The sequence below is a fragment of the Oncorhynchus gorbuscha genome, linkage group LG09 (genome assembly GCF_021184085.1).
Source record: "Oncorhynchus gorbuscha isolate QuinsamMale2020 ecotype Even-year linkage group LG09, OgorEven_v1.0, whole genome shotgun sequence".
Taxonomy (NCBI): domain Eukaryota; kingdom Metazoa; phylum Chordata; class Actinopteri; order Salmoniformes; family Salmonidae; genus Oncorhynchus; species Oncorhynchus gorbuscha.
Window position 1 is genome coordinate 98,633,337 of NC_060181.1, and position 16,255 is coordinate 98,649,591.

At 44.5% G+C, this 16,255-nt stretch overlaps 1 protein-coding gene across 1 annotated transcript in view; it reads left to right on the forward strand.

Annotated features, from left to right (window-relative positions):
• The window catches only part of LOC124044486 (unconventional myosin-X-like), a 175,984-nt gene that overhangs the window by 154,681 nt on the left and 5,048 nt on the right, over positions 1-16,255 (forward strand). Inside the window, exons 26-37 of the mRNA XM_046364115.1 lie at positions 3,008-3,206; positions 7,559-7,747; positions 8,180-8,337; positions 8,530-8,653; positions 8,887-9,184; positions 10,480-10,687; positions 11,302-11,360; positions 12,926-13,049; positions 13,349-13,519; positions 13,849-13,983; positions 14,610-14,771; positions 15,184-15,375. Of these exons, the coding sequence (XP_046220071.1) occupies positions 3,008-3,206; positions 7,559-7,747; positions 8,180-8,337; positions 8,530-8,653; positions 8,887-9,184; positions 10,480-10,687; positions 11,302-11,360; positions 12,926-13,049; positions 13,349-13,519; positions 13,849-13,983; positions 14,610-14,771; positions 15,184-15,375 (2,019 nt within the window). The remainder of the gene's footprint in view (positions 1-3,007; positions 3,207-7,558; positions 7,748-8,179; positions 8,338-8,529; positions 8,654-8,886; positions 9,185-10,479; positions 10,688-11,301; positions 11,361-12,925; positions 13,050-13,348; positions 13,520-13,848; positions 13,984-14,609; positions 14,772-15,183; positions 15,376-16,255) is intronic.

Genomic DNA, 16,255 nt, shown 5'->3' on the forward strand with positions numbered 1-16,255 from the left:
CCCTGCCTCCAGCTGTTTGCTTAGAAATTCTAGGGACAATCAGGAGGCCTGCGTCTTGTGACCGTAGCGTACGTGTAGGTATGTACGGCAGGACCAAATCAGAGAGGTAGGTAGGAGCAAGCCCATGTAATGCTTTGTAGGTTAGCAGTAAAACCTTGAAGACATTGAATATCCCGTTGAGCATGGTATTTGTGTTTGTATTTTACTATGGATTAGCTGCTGCCAAATTTTAAAATATTACAATACATTCACAGTTTTGACAACACACTGTGTGCCCTCAGGCCCCTACTCCACCACATATATACAACACACTGTGTGCCCTCAGGCCCCTCCTCCACCACTACCACATATATATATAACACACTGTGTGCCCTCAGCCCCCTCCTCCACCAGTACCACATATCTACAACACACTGTGTGTCCTCAGCCCCCTCCTCCACCAGTACCACATATATACAACACACTGTGTGCCCTCAGACCCCTACTCCACCACATATCTACAACACACTGTGTGCCCTCAGGCCCCTACTCCACCACATATCTACAACACACTGTGTGCCCTCAGGCCCCTACTCCACCACATATCTACAACACACTGTGTGCCCTCAGCCCCCTCCTCCACCAGTACCACATATCTACAACACACTGTGTGTCCTCAGCCCCCTCCTCCACCAGTACCACATATATACAACACACTGTGTGCCCTCAGACCCCTACTCCACCACATATCTACAACACACTGTGTGCCCTCAGGCCCCTACTCCACCACATACCTACAACACACTGTGTGCCCTCAGACCCCTACTCCACCACATACCTACAACACACTGTGTGCCCTCAGGCCCCTCCTCCACCACATATCTACAACACACTGTGTGCCCTCAGACCCCTCCTCCACCACTACCACATATCTACAGTACTAAATCCATGTGTTGGTATAGTGCGTATGTTATCGTGTGTAGCCCAATTAAATACCTTCTAATCCCCACCTTTTAAATACTTTCTGTATGTTGGCTATATGGTGACAATAAAATAGGCTGTGTAGCGGTTAGCACCTGGTCTGCTGTAGTGTTGTGCACTGAAGTCCACAAACGAAGGGAAAAGGTGAGTGGAGGAGAACATGTAGATGTGAGAAGGAATTATACAACGAGTGAAATGATCATGCTGTTTGTATGTGGCTGCTATGAAAGTGAACTGTGTGTGTGGCTGATCAGGGGTGTATTCATTCCGCCAATTCTGTTGAAAAACGTTTCTTAAACGGAAGCAAACGGAACGAAACAGGGATAGAACTACCTGAATTTGTCCAATAGAAACTCTCGTTTTGCAACTGTTTGGATGAATGATTCCACCCTAGATCAACTAGATGTATGCAAGGCAGTATTGAATGTGTCTGTTACCTTGATTACTGAATGACAGTAACCTAGTAACCTAAACCTGTCACTGTTACATTGAACTGGGTGAATATGAATGACAGTAACCTAAACCTGTCACTGTTACATTGAACTGGGTGAATGACAGTAACCTAAACACTGTTACATTGAACTGGGTGAATGTTAAACCTGTCACTGTTACATTGAACTGGGTGAATATGAATGACAGTAACCTAAACCTGTCACTGTTACATTGAACTGGGTGAATGACAGTAACCTAAACCTGTCACTGTTACATTGAACTGGGTGAATGACAGTAACCTAAACCTGTCACTGTTACATTGAACTGGGTGAATGACAGTAACCTAAACCTATCACTGTTACATTGAACTGGGGGAATGTAACCTAAACCTGTCATGTTACAGTGAAACAGTAACCTAAACCTGTCACTGTTACATTGAACTAGGTGAATGAACAGTAACCTAAACCTGTCACTGTTACATTGAACTGGGTGAATATGAATGACAGTAACCTAAACCTGTCACTGTTACATTGAACTGGGTGAATGACAGTAACCTAAACCTGTCACTGTTACATTGAACTGGGTGAATATGAATGACAGTAACCTAAACCTGTCACTGTTACATTGAACTGGGTTGACAGTAATTGTCAGTTACATTGGGTGAATATGAATGACAGTAACCTAAACCTGTCACTGTTCACTGTGAATACATTGAACTGGGTGAATATGAATGACAGTAACCTAAACCTGTCACTGTTACATTGAACTGGGTGAATATGAATGACAGTAACCTAAACCTGTCACTGTTACATTGAACTGGGTGAATATGAATGACAGTAACCTAAACCTGTCACTGTTACATTGAACTGGGTGAATATGAATGACAGTAACCTAAACCTGTCACTGTTACATTGAACTGGGTGAATGACAGTAACCTAAACCTGTCACTGTTACATTGAACTGGGTGAATGACAGTAACCTAAACCTGTCACTGTTACATTGAACTGGGTGAATGACAGTAACCTAAACCTGTCACTGTTACATTGAACTGGGTGAATATGAATGACAGTAACCTAAACCTGTCACTGTTACATTGAGCTGGGTGAATGACAGTAACCTAAACCTGTCACTGTTACATTGAACTGGGTGAATATGAATGACAGTAACCTAAACCTATCACTGTTACATTGAACTGGGTGAATATGAATGACAGTAACCTAAACCTGTCACTGTTACATTGAACTGGGTGAATGACAGTAACATAAACCTGTCACTGTTACATTGAACTGGGTGAATATGAATGACAGTCATCCAATATGCTGTAATAGAAATAAGGCCGTGATGATAAAATAATATTGTCCTTCTCAATCTTAAACGGCACTCACTGGCACTGCATCACATCTATCAATCAATGAATTTATCTATTAATAAATCTGTCTCTCTGTTCATTCAAATTCAATATGCTTTAATGGCATGAATAACAAGGTCAATGTTGCCCAAGCTAAGTGATGCACATAACAATGATTAAACTAACAGTGACAACAACTGTCGGTCGGTCTAGGAGTTACAGACATGTGTTCATGTTGTTTGACGATATGCCAATATTGTGAAACAGGGAACTGTGGATGTTGGACTGATCGACTCTGTGTGCGCGTCAGACAATCCTGACAGACCCAACTCGTTTGTCATCATCACTGCTAACCGTGTGATCCACTGCAACACTGAGATGCCTGAAGAGATGCACCACTGGATCGGCCTGCTGCAGAAACCTAAAGGAGACGCCAGGATAGACGGACAGGACTTCCTGGTCAGAGGTTAGTGACCTACACTACCGTTCAAAAGGTTGGGGTCACGTTGAAATGTCCTTGTTTTTCAAAGATGGTTTACATGTGTTTGATCCCATTTAATTCCCTCCGTTATTATTATGAGCCGTCCTCCCCTCAGCAGCCTCCACTGATCCATACATACCTGTATCCATTCATATCCATTCATACCCATACATACCTGTATCCATTCATACCTGTATCCATTCATACCCATACATACCTGTATCCATTCATACCCATACATACCTGTATCCATTCATACCTGTATCCATTCATACCCATTCATACCTGTATCCATTCATACCTGTATCCATTCATACCCATTCATACCTGTATCCATTCATACCCATACATACCTGTATCCATTCATACCCATACATACCTGTATCCATTCATACCCATGCATACCTGTATCTATTCATACCCATACATACCTGTATCCATTCATACCTGTATCCATACATACCTGTATCTATTCATACCCATTCATACCTGTATCTATTCATACCCATACATACCTGTATCCATACTTACCTGTATCTATTCTTGTCCATACATACCTGTATCCATTCATACACATACATACCTGTATCTATTCTTATCCATATATACCTGTATCCATCCATACCTGTATCCATTCATACCTGTATCCATTCTTACCCATACATACCTGTATCCATTCATACCTGTATCCATTCATACCCATACATACCTGTATCCATTCATACCCATACATACCTGTATCCATTCATACCCATACATACCTGTATCCATTCATACCCATACATACCTGTATCCATTCATACCCATACATACCTGTATCCATTCATTCATACCTGTATCCATTCATAACAATACATACCTGTATCCATTCTTACCCATTCATACCTGTATCCATTCTTATCCATACATACCTGTATCCATTCATACCTGTATCCATTCATACCTGTATCCATTCATACCTGTATCCATTCATACCCATACATACCTGTATCCATTCTTACCCATTCATACCTGTATCCATTCTTACCCATTCATACCTGTATCCATTCTTACCCATTCATACCTGTATCCATTCATACCTGTATCCATTCATACCTGTATCCATTCATACCCATTCATACCTGTATCCATTCATACCTGTATCCATTCTTACCTGTATCCATTCATACCTGTATCCATTCATACCTGTATCCATTCATAACAATACATACCTGTATCCATTCATACCCATACATACCTGTATCCATTCTTACCCATACATACCTGTATCCATTCATTCATACCTGTATCCATTCATACCCATACATACCTGTATCCATTCTTACCCATTCATACCTGTATCCATTCTTACCCATACATACCTGTATCCATTCATACCCATACATACCTGTATCCATTCATACCCATACATACCTGTATCCATTCTTACCCATTCATACCTGTATCCATTCATACCCATTCATACCTGTATCCATTCTTACCCATTCATACCTGTATCCATTCATACCCATACATACCTGTATCCATTCATACCCATACATACCTGTATCCATTCATACCCATACTACCTGTATCCATTCATTCATACCTGTATCCATTCATACCCATACATACCTGTATCCATTCTTACCCATACATACCTGTATCCATTCATACCTCTATCCATTCTTACCCATACATACCTGTATCCATTCATACCCATACATACCTGTATCCATTCATACCCATACATACCTGTATCCATTCATACCCATACATACCTGTATCCATTCATACCCATACATACCTGTATCCATTCTTACCCATTCATACCTGTATCCATTCATACCCATACTACCTGTATCCATTCATTCATACCTGTATCCATTCATACCTGTATCCATTCATACCTGTATCCATTCATACCTGTATCCATTCATACCTGTATCCATTCTTACCCATACATACCTGTATCCATTCATACCCATTCATACATGTATCTATTCTTATCCATACATACCTGTATCCATTCATACCTGTATCCATTCATACCTGTATCCATTCATACCTGTATCCATTCTTACCTGTATCCATTCATACCTGTATCCATTCATACCTGTATCCATTCATACCCATACATACCTGTATCCATTCTTACCCATACATACCTGTATCCATTCATACCCATACATACCTGTATCCATTCATACCCATACATACCTGTATCCATTCATACCCATACATACCTGTATCCATTCATACCCGTACTTACCTGTATCCATTCATACCCATACTTACCTGTATCCATTCATACCTGTATCCATTCATACCTGTATCCATTCATACCCATACATACCTGTATCCATTCATACCTGTATCCATTCATACCCATACATACCTGTATCCATTCATACCTGTACATACCTGTATCTATTCATACCCATACATACCTGTATCCATTCATACCTGTACATACCTGTATCTATTCATACCCGTACTTACCTGTATCCATTCATACCCATACTTACCTGTATCCATTCATACCTGTATCCATTCATACCTGTATCCATTCATACCCATACATACCTGTATCCATTCATACCTGTATCCATTCATACCCATACATACCTGTATCCATTCATACCCATTCATACCTGTATCCATTCATACCTGTATCCATTCATACCCATACATACCTGTATCCATTCATACCCATACATACCTGTATCCATTCATACCCATACATACCTGTATCCATTCATACCCATACATACCTGTATCCATTCATACCCATACATACCTGTATCCATTCATACCCATACATACCTGTATCCATTCATACCCATACTTACCTGTATCCATTCATACCCATACATACCTGTATCCATTCATACCTGTATCCATTCATACCTGTATCCATTCATACCCATACATACCTGTATCCATTCATACCCATACATACCTGTATCCATTCATACCCATACTTACCTGTATCCATTCATACCCATACATACCTGTATCCATTCATACCCATACTTACCTGTATCCATTCATACCCATACATACCTGTATCCATTCATACCCATACATACCTGTATCCATTCATACCTGTATCCATTCATACCCATACATACCTGTATCTATTCTTGTCCATACATACCTGTATCCATTCATACCCATACATACCTGTATCCATTCATACCCATACATACCTGTATCCATTCTTATCCATACATACCTTTATCCCTTCATACCCATACGTAACTCAATCAATCAATCAAATTAATTTATAAAGCCTTTTTACATCAGCAGATGGGGTGGCAGGTAGCCTAGTGGTTAGAGCTGACAAGGTACAAATCTGTCGTTCTGCCCCTGAACAGGCAGTTAACCCACTGTTCTTAGGCCGTCATTGAAAATAAGAATTTGTTCTTAACTGACTTGCCTAGATAAATAAAGTTAGCAATTTAATTTTAAAAAAGGTGCTGTACAGAAACCCAGCCTAAAACCCCAAACAGCAAGCAATGCAGGTGCAGCACGTTCTGGCTGTACTGGGTAGAGAAGAACCAGGCTCTGAGGGGTGACCAGTCCTCTTCTGGCTGTACTGGGTAGAGAGGAACCAGGCTCTGAGGGGTGGCCAGTCCTCTTCTGGCTGTACTGGGTAGAGAGGAACCAGGCTCTGAGGGGTGACCAGTCCTCTTCTGGCTGTACTGGGTGGAGAGGAACCAGGCTCTGAGGGGTGGCCAGTCCTCTTCTGGCTGTACTGGGTAGAGAGGAACCAGGCTCTGAGGGGTGGCCAGTCCTCTTCTGTGCCAGATGGAGATTATCAGAGTAAATGGCCATTAAGGCCAGATTGTTCTTCAAGATGTTCAAACGTTTATAGATGACCAGCAGGGCCAAATAATAATCCCAGTGGTTATAGAGGGTGAAACAGGTCAGCACCTCAGGAGTACATGCACCATTCTTACCTGTATCCATACGTACCTGGGTCCATTCTTATCGATACGTACCTGGGTCCATTCTTATCCATACGTACCTGGGTCCATTCTTATCCATACGTACCTGGGTCCATTCTTATCCATACGTACCTGGGTCCATTCTTATCCATACGTACCTGGGTCCATTCTTATCCATACGTACCTGGGTCCATTCTTATCCATACGTACCTGGGTCCATTCTTATCCATACGTACCTGGGTCCATTCTTATCCATACGTACCTGTATGGTGTCTTTAAGGTGATGTTAATAAGATTATCTTATAATAGATCTGCCAATTTACTCTATAATTGTTTATACAGTCAGTTTGTTGTCTGTTCTCAGTACTGGATATAACCTTAGTGTCCTTCTGTCTCTCTTCCCAGGTTGGCTTCACAAGGAGATAAGGGCTAAGAGCACTAGTCTGAAGCTGAAGAAGAGATGGTTTGTATTGACCTCTAACTCTCTGGACTACTACAAGTCTTCAGAGCGCAGTGTGTCCAAGCTGGGGACCCTGGTCCTCAACAGTCTCTGCTCTGTGGTCCAGCCCGACGAGAAGGTCTTCAAGGACACCGGTAGGTAGAGACTGAGAACAGGAAGTGTTCAATGTTGTCAAGACAACACAAACACATCCGGGACCAGGCTAATGCATTCCAGCAAGAATGAGTCTGTCTACCATATCATATATATATGGACGACCGGCAGGAGGAGAGTTATATTATACTGGGAGACCAGGACTAATGGTCAATAACAACGTTGGAAAGGAGCGGCTCTCACCGTCTGTGCCCTGGGAACGCTCCAGGTGATACGCTGACTCGGCAAGCTGGGGATGAGAACAGAGGAGGCTGGAGACTACTCTGAAACGGGGAGATATATACATTACTTTAATGCTCCTTGAGTCACTCAGTATGTGTCAAAATAGTGAGCTAGGAAATAGGGGGCCATTTGTTTTGTGATGCAGCCCCAGACATTTCTACATTCTTAAACTTCCTTCCTTCCTGTCTCAGGTTACTGGAGCATCATTGTCCACGGCCGTAAACACTCGTACCACCTCTACACAAAACTACTGAACGAGGCTATGCGCTGGGCGTCGGCCATACAGGGGGCTGTCGACAGCAAGGTTCCCATAGAGACACCCACACAGCAACTCATCAGGGACATCAAGGTACAGCCAATCACAAGCCTGCATACTGAGATGTGGTCATTTGTATGTCAGATCTGTTTGTGATCTCAATCTGCCATTGTTATATTGTTGTCTACATAGAGAGGGACCAGGCTCAGGAGATGCTAGTGATGATGAAGGAACTTGAGACATTCCTCTGACCTCTGACCTTTAACCCCTGACCTTTCCCCCCAGGAGAGCAGTATGAACGTGGAGGCTGTAGAACAGACATATTGGAGGAACCCTATCCTCAGATATACCCAGCACCCCCTCCACTCCCCCCTGCTGCCTCTGCCTTACGGGGAGGTCAACATCCACCGTGAGTTGTTCACCTATAAGACCCTGGAGGGACTTATTACAGCTAGTTTATATTTTATACTGCAAGGACTTGATTTACTTCTTTTAACTCCTTGTGGAGCAAAGGGTCTCATGTATTTGACAGCAGTTTTATTAACCATTTTGACAGGAATGAAATGCATAAAGCAGTGACCACCATAACTCTCCCTTTCTCACTCTCTCTCTCTCTCTCTCTCCCCCTCTCCCCACCCCCAGTCCAAAAGGAGAAGGGCTATGCCAGCCTGCAGGATGAGGCAGTGAAGATCTTCAACTCTCTACAGGAGATGGAGGCTGTGTCTGATCCGGTCCCGATCATCCAGGGCATCCTCCAGACCTGCCACGACCTGCGCCTGCTCCGAGACGAGGTCTACTGTCAGCTCATCAAGCAGACCAATCACGTGCCTCAGCCCAACAGCTCGGCCAATCGTTCCCACTGGCACCTCCTCACCTGTATGAGCTGTACCTTCCTGCCCAGCCGGGGCATCCTGCGTTACCTCAAGTTCCACCTCAAAAGGTACTTTTACCTACAAAATGCAATTGCGGGGAAACAGCTTTGGAAGCTTCGTCCCCTTGTCCTTGTTGAAGAGAGGCGGGTTTCAGCTTTCTGTTGGTGTAAATATTTTACTCAACTCTCTATATTCGGGTTGCGGAAGACATATTTCAGTTGAAGGCATTCAGTTTGTCAACTGACTAGGAATCCCCCTTTCCCTTCCCTTTCTTTCTAAGTCAACAACATGGATTGGTGTATTTCAGGAGATGGACTACTATCTAGGTAGAGACCATTGAACAGAACAAGGCTCTGTCAATAACTCAATGCTGTTTTCATATATTGTATTTGTTTAAAAACATGAGCTGGTAAAATGAAAGTGGGGCTTGGTGAAGGGGGCTTGGCAAGGTTGGCAGCACACGCAGTGATCTGGGCTGGTGTGGATAAAATACCAGGGACAAATTCTTGTCCTACCCCACCCCTGTCTTTCAGTCACGCTCCTCCTTTAGTTAACCCCTGTCCTTCAGTCACGCTCCTCCTTTAGTTCACCCCTCCTTCAGAAGGCAAGATTCTTCTAGAACCAGACTGAACGCTACACTCACCACCCCTCCTTCAGTCACGCTCCTTTCCTGAGTCCTTAGAAAGATGCTGAGCCGCATGCAGAATGTGTTCCCTTCCTATAGCTCCTAGTCAGCAGAATGTGTTCCCTTCCTATAGCTCCTAGTCAGCAGAATGTGTTCCCTTCCTATAGCTTCTAGTCAGCAGAATGTGTTCCCTTCCTATAGCTCCTAGTAAGCAGAATGTGTTCCCTTCCTATAGCTCCTAGTAAGCAGAATGTGTTCCCTTCCTATAGTTTGTAGTCAGCAGAATGTGTTCCCTTCCTATAGCTCCTAGTCAGCAGAATGTGTTCCCTTCCTATAGCTCCTAGTCAGCAGAATGTGTTCCCTTCCTATAGCTCCTAGTCAGCAGAATGTGTTCCCTTCCTATAGCTCCTAGTCAGCAGAATGTGTTCCCTTCCTATAGCTCCTAGTAAGCAGAATGTGTTCCCTTCCTATAGCTCCTAGTCAGCAGAATGTGTTCCCTTCCTATAGCTCCTAGTCAGCAGAATGTGTTCCCTTCCTATAGCTCCTAGTCAGCAGAATGTGTTCCCTTCCTATAGCTGCTAGTCAGCAGAATGTGTTCCCTTCCTATAGCTTGTAGTATAAATAGCCGTATGTTCTGTGATTGATTTGTATAGATGGGTAAACTGGACAGTATGACATTAGTAACGTTGATTTGCTCATCCTCTACACCTCCGTGACCCTCTGTCTGTTCTTCTCCAGGGTGAAGGAGCAGTTTCCTGGAACAGAGGTGGACATGTTTGCTCATTTCATAGGTGAGTCTCTGAAGAGGACCAAGGTCAGGGACTTTGTACCGTCTCAGGAGGAGATCGTAGCCTTACTGACCAGGCAGGAAATGACGACTACGGTCTACTGCCACGGAGGAGGATCCTGCAAGATCTCCATCAACTCACACACCACCGCTGGAGAGGTAACTAATGCTGTGTTGCTCTGACATGTCCACATCTAAACTACGCTGTTCTGTCGATTATACTATAAAAAGTATGTTTTCCACAAGGAGTAGTAGCTGTAAAAATACAGTATATTCAGTGCTTTGCTGTCCACAGGTGGTGAGGTTTAGTCAGATGTGTTAATGTCCCTCTGTCCCCAGGTGGTGAGGTTTAGTCAGATGTGTTAATGTCCCTCTGTCCCCAGGTGGTGAGGTTTAGTCAGATGTGTTAATGTCCTGCCTGTCCCCAGGTGGTGAGGTTTAGTCAGATGTGTTAATGTCCTGCCTGTCCCCAGGTGGTGAGGTTTAGTCAGATGTGTTAATGTCCCTCTGTCCCCAGGTGGTGAGGTTTAGACAGATGTGTTAATGTCCCTCTGTCCTGCCTGTCCCCAGGTGGTGAGTTTTAGTCAGATGTGTTAATGTCCCTCTGTCCTGCCTGTCCCCAGGTGGTGAGGTTTAGTCAGATGTGTTAATGTCCCTCCGTCCCCAGGTGGTGAGGTTTAGTCAGATGTGTTAATGTCCCTCTGTCCTGCCTGTCCCCAGGTGGTGGAGAAGTTTAGGCCTCAGATGTGTTAATGTCCCTGTTTCAACCCCAGGTGGTGAGGTTTAGTCAGATGCAGAGTCCCTCTGTCCTGCCTGTCCCCAGGTTTGAGAGGTTGAGTTCAGCCTGGCCATGGAGGATGCACAGAGAATAGCCTGGTTTGATCTGTTTGAACACAGAGTTCAGCTGGACGGACCGCGCTGTGGAGAGCAGAGTCATCAGAGAATAGCCTGGTCTCTGATCTGTTTGAGAGGTGAGAGTTCAGCTGGAGAGAGAGAGATGCACAGAGAATAGCCTGGTCTCTGATCTGTTTGAGAGGTGAGAGTTCAGCTGGAGAGAGAGATGCACAGAGAATAGCCTGGTCTCTGATCTGTTTGAGGTGAGAGTTCAGCTGGAGAGAGAGAGATGCACAGAGAATAGCCTGGTCTCTGATCTGTTTGAGGGGTGAGAGTTCAGCTGGAGAGAGAGAGATGCACAGAGAATAGCCTGGTCTCTGATCTGTTTGAGGGGTGAGAGTTCAGCTGGAGAGAGAGAGAGATGCACAGAGAATAGCCTGGTCTCTGATCTGTTTGAGGGTGAGAGTTCAGCTGGAGAGAGAGAGAGATGCACAGAGAATAGCCTGGTCTGATCTGGTCTGTTTGAGGGTGCACAGAGAGTTCATCTGTTTGAGGGTGGAGAGAGAGAGATGCACAGAGAATAGCCTGGTCTCTGATCTGTTTGAGGGGTGAGAGTTCAGCCGGAGAGAGAGAGATGCACAGAGAATAGCCTGGTCTCTGATCTGTTTGAGGGGTGAGAGTTCAGCCGGAGAGAGATGCACAGAGAATAGCCTGGTCTCTGATCTGTTTGAGGGGTGAGAGTTCAGCCGGAGAGAGATGCACAGAGAATAGACCTTTTTAGCCATTTATGAATTTGTTATTCAATGCGTTTCTAAGGGCTATCGTAGTCAAGACCAATAACTATTTTTTATATATATACCTTAAGGGGTCCTAAAATTCCAAATCAAATAGCTAAATGATTCATAGTATGACCATTTTAAACCAATATGTCAGCCTAGCACCCCCCCAATGTCTTAGACTATAAATCATTAATGAAGCTGGTTACTGATGTGGTATTCACCTCATATTCCAGTCTGTGTCTAAGACTCTAAATCATTAATGAAGCTGGTTACTGATGTGGTATACACCTCATATTCCAGTCTGTGTCTAAGACTCTAAATAATTAATGAAGCTGGTTACTGATGTGGTATACACCTCATATTCCAGTCTGTGCCAGGGAAACAGTCCTGTAGTGTAGCGTCCGTGTCATCAGACCACTTCCGTATTGAGCACATCACTGGTACTTCCTGTTTGAGTTTTTGCTTGTAAGCAGGAATCGGGAAGATAGAGTTATGGTCATATTTGTCAAAGGGAGGGCTAGGGAGAGCCTTATATGCATTTCTTGCCAACTCCTATGGTCATTGTCACGCTGTTGTGGTGTTAGCAAGACAGCTCAAAGATATCATAACTACCCACAGAGAGATATCAGCATGACACATACATGATTAAATACTGTAACTCTCATCTCTGACCCACACACTTCTTGAGGTTATTACTGTACATTTGCTGAGAAAAATGTTTGACATTGGTTGGTTGGTTGGTTGATTGATTGTTGTTGTTTTTTCTTGATTGACTAATTTCCAGGCTGTCAGGCAGTGAGGAAGTAGAGGAGGAGGGACAGTGGAAGCTCTACTTCAAACTCTACTGTTTCCTGGATGTAGAGAGCATGCCCAAGGAAGGGGTGGAGTTCGCTTTCATGTTCGAACAGGTCAGTTACTTCCTGGTCTGCCATTTTGCTACTATTAGACAGCATTTGGATAGAGAAATACAGTGTCAACACCTGGATAGAGAAATACAGAATAAAATGTTACATATAGTTGATAAGAAGAGGTACTTCGGGCGCTACCCTACAGCGCCAGAATACCTGGATCTAAATGTAAATGTATTTTAATGATAATGTCAATGTAATATATTAATGTATTTTATTGATAATATAAATGTAATATTATGTAAATATAATTTAATGTTAATATAAATGTAATGTTGTAATATACATGTCTCCTCCAGGCTCATGAGTCTCTGACCAGCGGTCACCTCCCGGCCCCAGAAGACACCCTGCAGCACCTGGCCGCTCTCAGGCTCCAGTTCCTCCACGGAGACAAGGCCCGGGTCAGCTGGTCTCTGGACACCGTCTACCCTGTAGGGAGGCTCCGCGCACGCATCCTGCACTTCACCAAGGTAGGTAACGCTCCCTCCAGGGGGTGCTGCTCTGCGGCTTGACCCTTTGTGTGTGTGTGTGTGTGTGTGTGTGTGTGTGTGTGTGTGTGTGTGTGTGTGTGTGTGTGTGTGTGTGTGTGTGTGTGTGTGTGTGTGTGTGTGTGTGTGTGTGTGTGTGTGTGTGTGTGTGTGTGTGTGTGTGTGTGTGCATTGCGTGTCTGTGTCTGAGTGCTATTTGGGGAGGTTGACAACTGAGGAAGTTCCACATTTCCGGTGTTCACTGTAACAAATGGACAAAAGGTGTATTGTTTTGCTTTGGTGGACTAATACAAGTGTATTATTTTGTATAGGTGGGCGCGGCCGGCGGGACAGGGCCAGGGGGCCACACCCTGGAGCGGAGGCGGACCAGCTTCCTGGACGGGACCCTGCGCCGCAGCGGGCTGAAGACGGGCTCCATGAAGAAACAGAAGATGGAGGAGGATCAGGTAGCCTAGCGGTTAGAGGAGGAACAAGTAGCCTAGCGGTTAGAGGAGGAACAGGTAGCCTAGCGGTTAGAGGAGGGACAGGTAGCCTAGCGGTTAGAGGAGGGACAGGTAGCCTAGCGGTTAGAGGAGGAACAGGTAGCCTAGCGGTTAGAGGAGGAACAGGTAGCCTAGCGGTTAGAGGAGGAACAGGTAGCCTAGCGGTTAGAGGAGGGACAGGTAGCCTAGCGGTTAGGCCAGGAACAGGTAGCCTAGCGGTTAGAGGAGGAACAGGTAGCCTAGCGGTTAGAGGAGGAACAGGTAGCCTAGCGGTTAGAGGAGGAACAGGTACCCTAGCGGTTAGAGGAGGAACAGGTAGCCTAGCGGTTAGAGGAGGAACAGGTAGCCTAGCGGTTAGAGGAGGAACAGGTAGCCTAGAGGCTAGGCCAGGAACAGGTAGCCTAGCGGTTAGAGGAGGAGGAGTTTAGAGCTAGGCCAGGAACGTTAGCGGTTAGAGGAGTTTCCCAGCTCCGACTGGAAACATCTGGTGTAGTCAGTGAAACCAGAGGGTTGCTGACATCATCCTGGATATTGTCGCCTGTTGTTATGCCCTTGAGCAAGGTACTAAGTCTTGTCTGGTTCTTGTTCAGATGCTAGAGATGTGGGTGAAGGAGGAGACCTCAGCCACCAGAACCTCCATCTTAGAGAAATGGTCCCGTCTCCAGGGACTGGACCAGCACACAGCCATGCTCAAATACATGAACATCATCAAGGAGTGGCCTGGATATGGGTCCACACTGTTCGACGTGGAGGTAAATACATACATACAGGTGTAATGTAAAGTATTATACTGTGTGAATAGGGCTAGGGATGATACTGTGGTGAATAGGGCTAGGGATGATACTGTGGTGAATAGGGCTAGGGAGGATACTGTGGTGAATAGGGCTAGGGATGATACTGTGGTGAATAGGGCTAGGGATGACTGTGGTGAATAGGGCTGATACTGGTGAATAGGGCTAGGGATGATAGGGATGATACTGTGGTGAATAGGGCTAGGGATGATACTGTGGTGAATAGGGATAGGGAGGCTAGGGAGATGATACTGTGGTGAATAGGGATAGGGAGGGATGATACTGAATGGATAGGGAATGAAGGGCTAGGGTATTTGATTCATTCATTCCTTTAACTTTGTATCTGACCTGCTGTATGTCTCTGTTTCCTCAGTGTAAAGAAGGAGGCTTTCCTCATGACCTGTGGCTGAGTGTGAGTGCAGAGAACGTGTCGGTCTACAAGAGAGGAGAACCCAAACCTCTGGAGACGTTCCCCTACGAACACATCATCTTCTTCGGATCTCCCCAGGCCACGACTTATAAAATCACAGTGGACGACAGAGAGATGTTCTTTGAGACACCTCTGGTACAGTATTACACCATAATACAACATTATAGAAGCAGTAGCCTGGTCCCAGGTCTGTTTATAACACCAGATTATTAATGCTTTGCAGCCTTTCAGTAGCCTGGTCCCAGGTCTGTTTATAACACCAGATTAGAAATGCTTTGCAGCCTTTCAGTAGCCTGGTCCCAGGTCTGTTTATAACACCAGATTAGAAATGCTTTGCAGCCTTTCAGTAGCCTGGTCCCAGGTCTGTTTATAACACCAGATTAGAAATGCTTTGCAGCCTTTCAGTAGCCTGGTCCCAGGTCTGTTTATAACACCAGATTAGAAATGCTTTGCAGCCTTTCAGTAGCCTGGTCCCAGGTCTGTTTATAACACCAGATTAGAAATGCTTTGCAGCCTTTCAGTAGCCTGGTCCCAGGTCTGTTTATAACACCAGATTAGAAATGCTTTGCAGCCTTTCAGTAGCCTGGTCCCAGGTCTGTTTATGCTCATGCCAAGATGTTTGTCTAGACAATGAATGACAGGGAGTTGACACGATAGCAAATAGACTGGTACCCCAGGCTCTGTTTCATAACGTCAACCAACAAGGCCTTGTGTGGCTGTTATGATCTTTTATAACACATACAGTTCAAACAGTTTGCAGTCACTTAGAAATGTCCTTGTTTTTATAAGAAAAGCAAAATGTTTTGTAAATTTACAATAACATAAAATTGATTAGAAATACAGTAGACATTGTTAATGTTGTAAATTACTATTGTAGCTGGAAACGGCTGATTTTTAATGGAATATCTACAGGGAGTTGAGGCCCATTATCAGCAACCATCACTCCTGTGTTCCAATGGCACGTTGTGTTAGCTAATCCAAGTACAGAGGCCCAGTAATCAGCAACCATCACTCC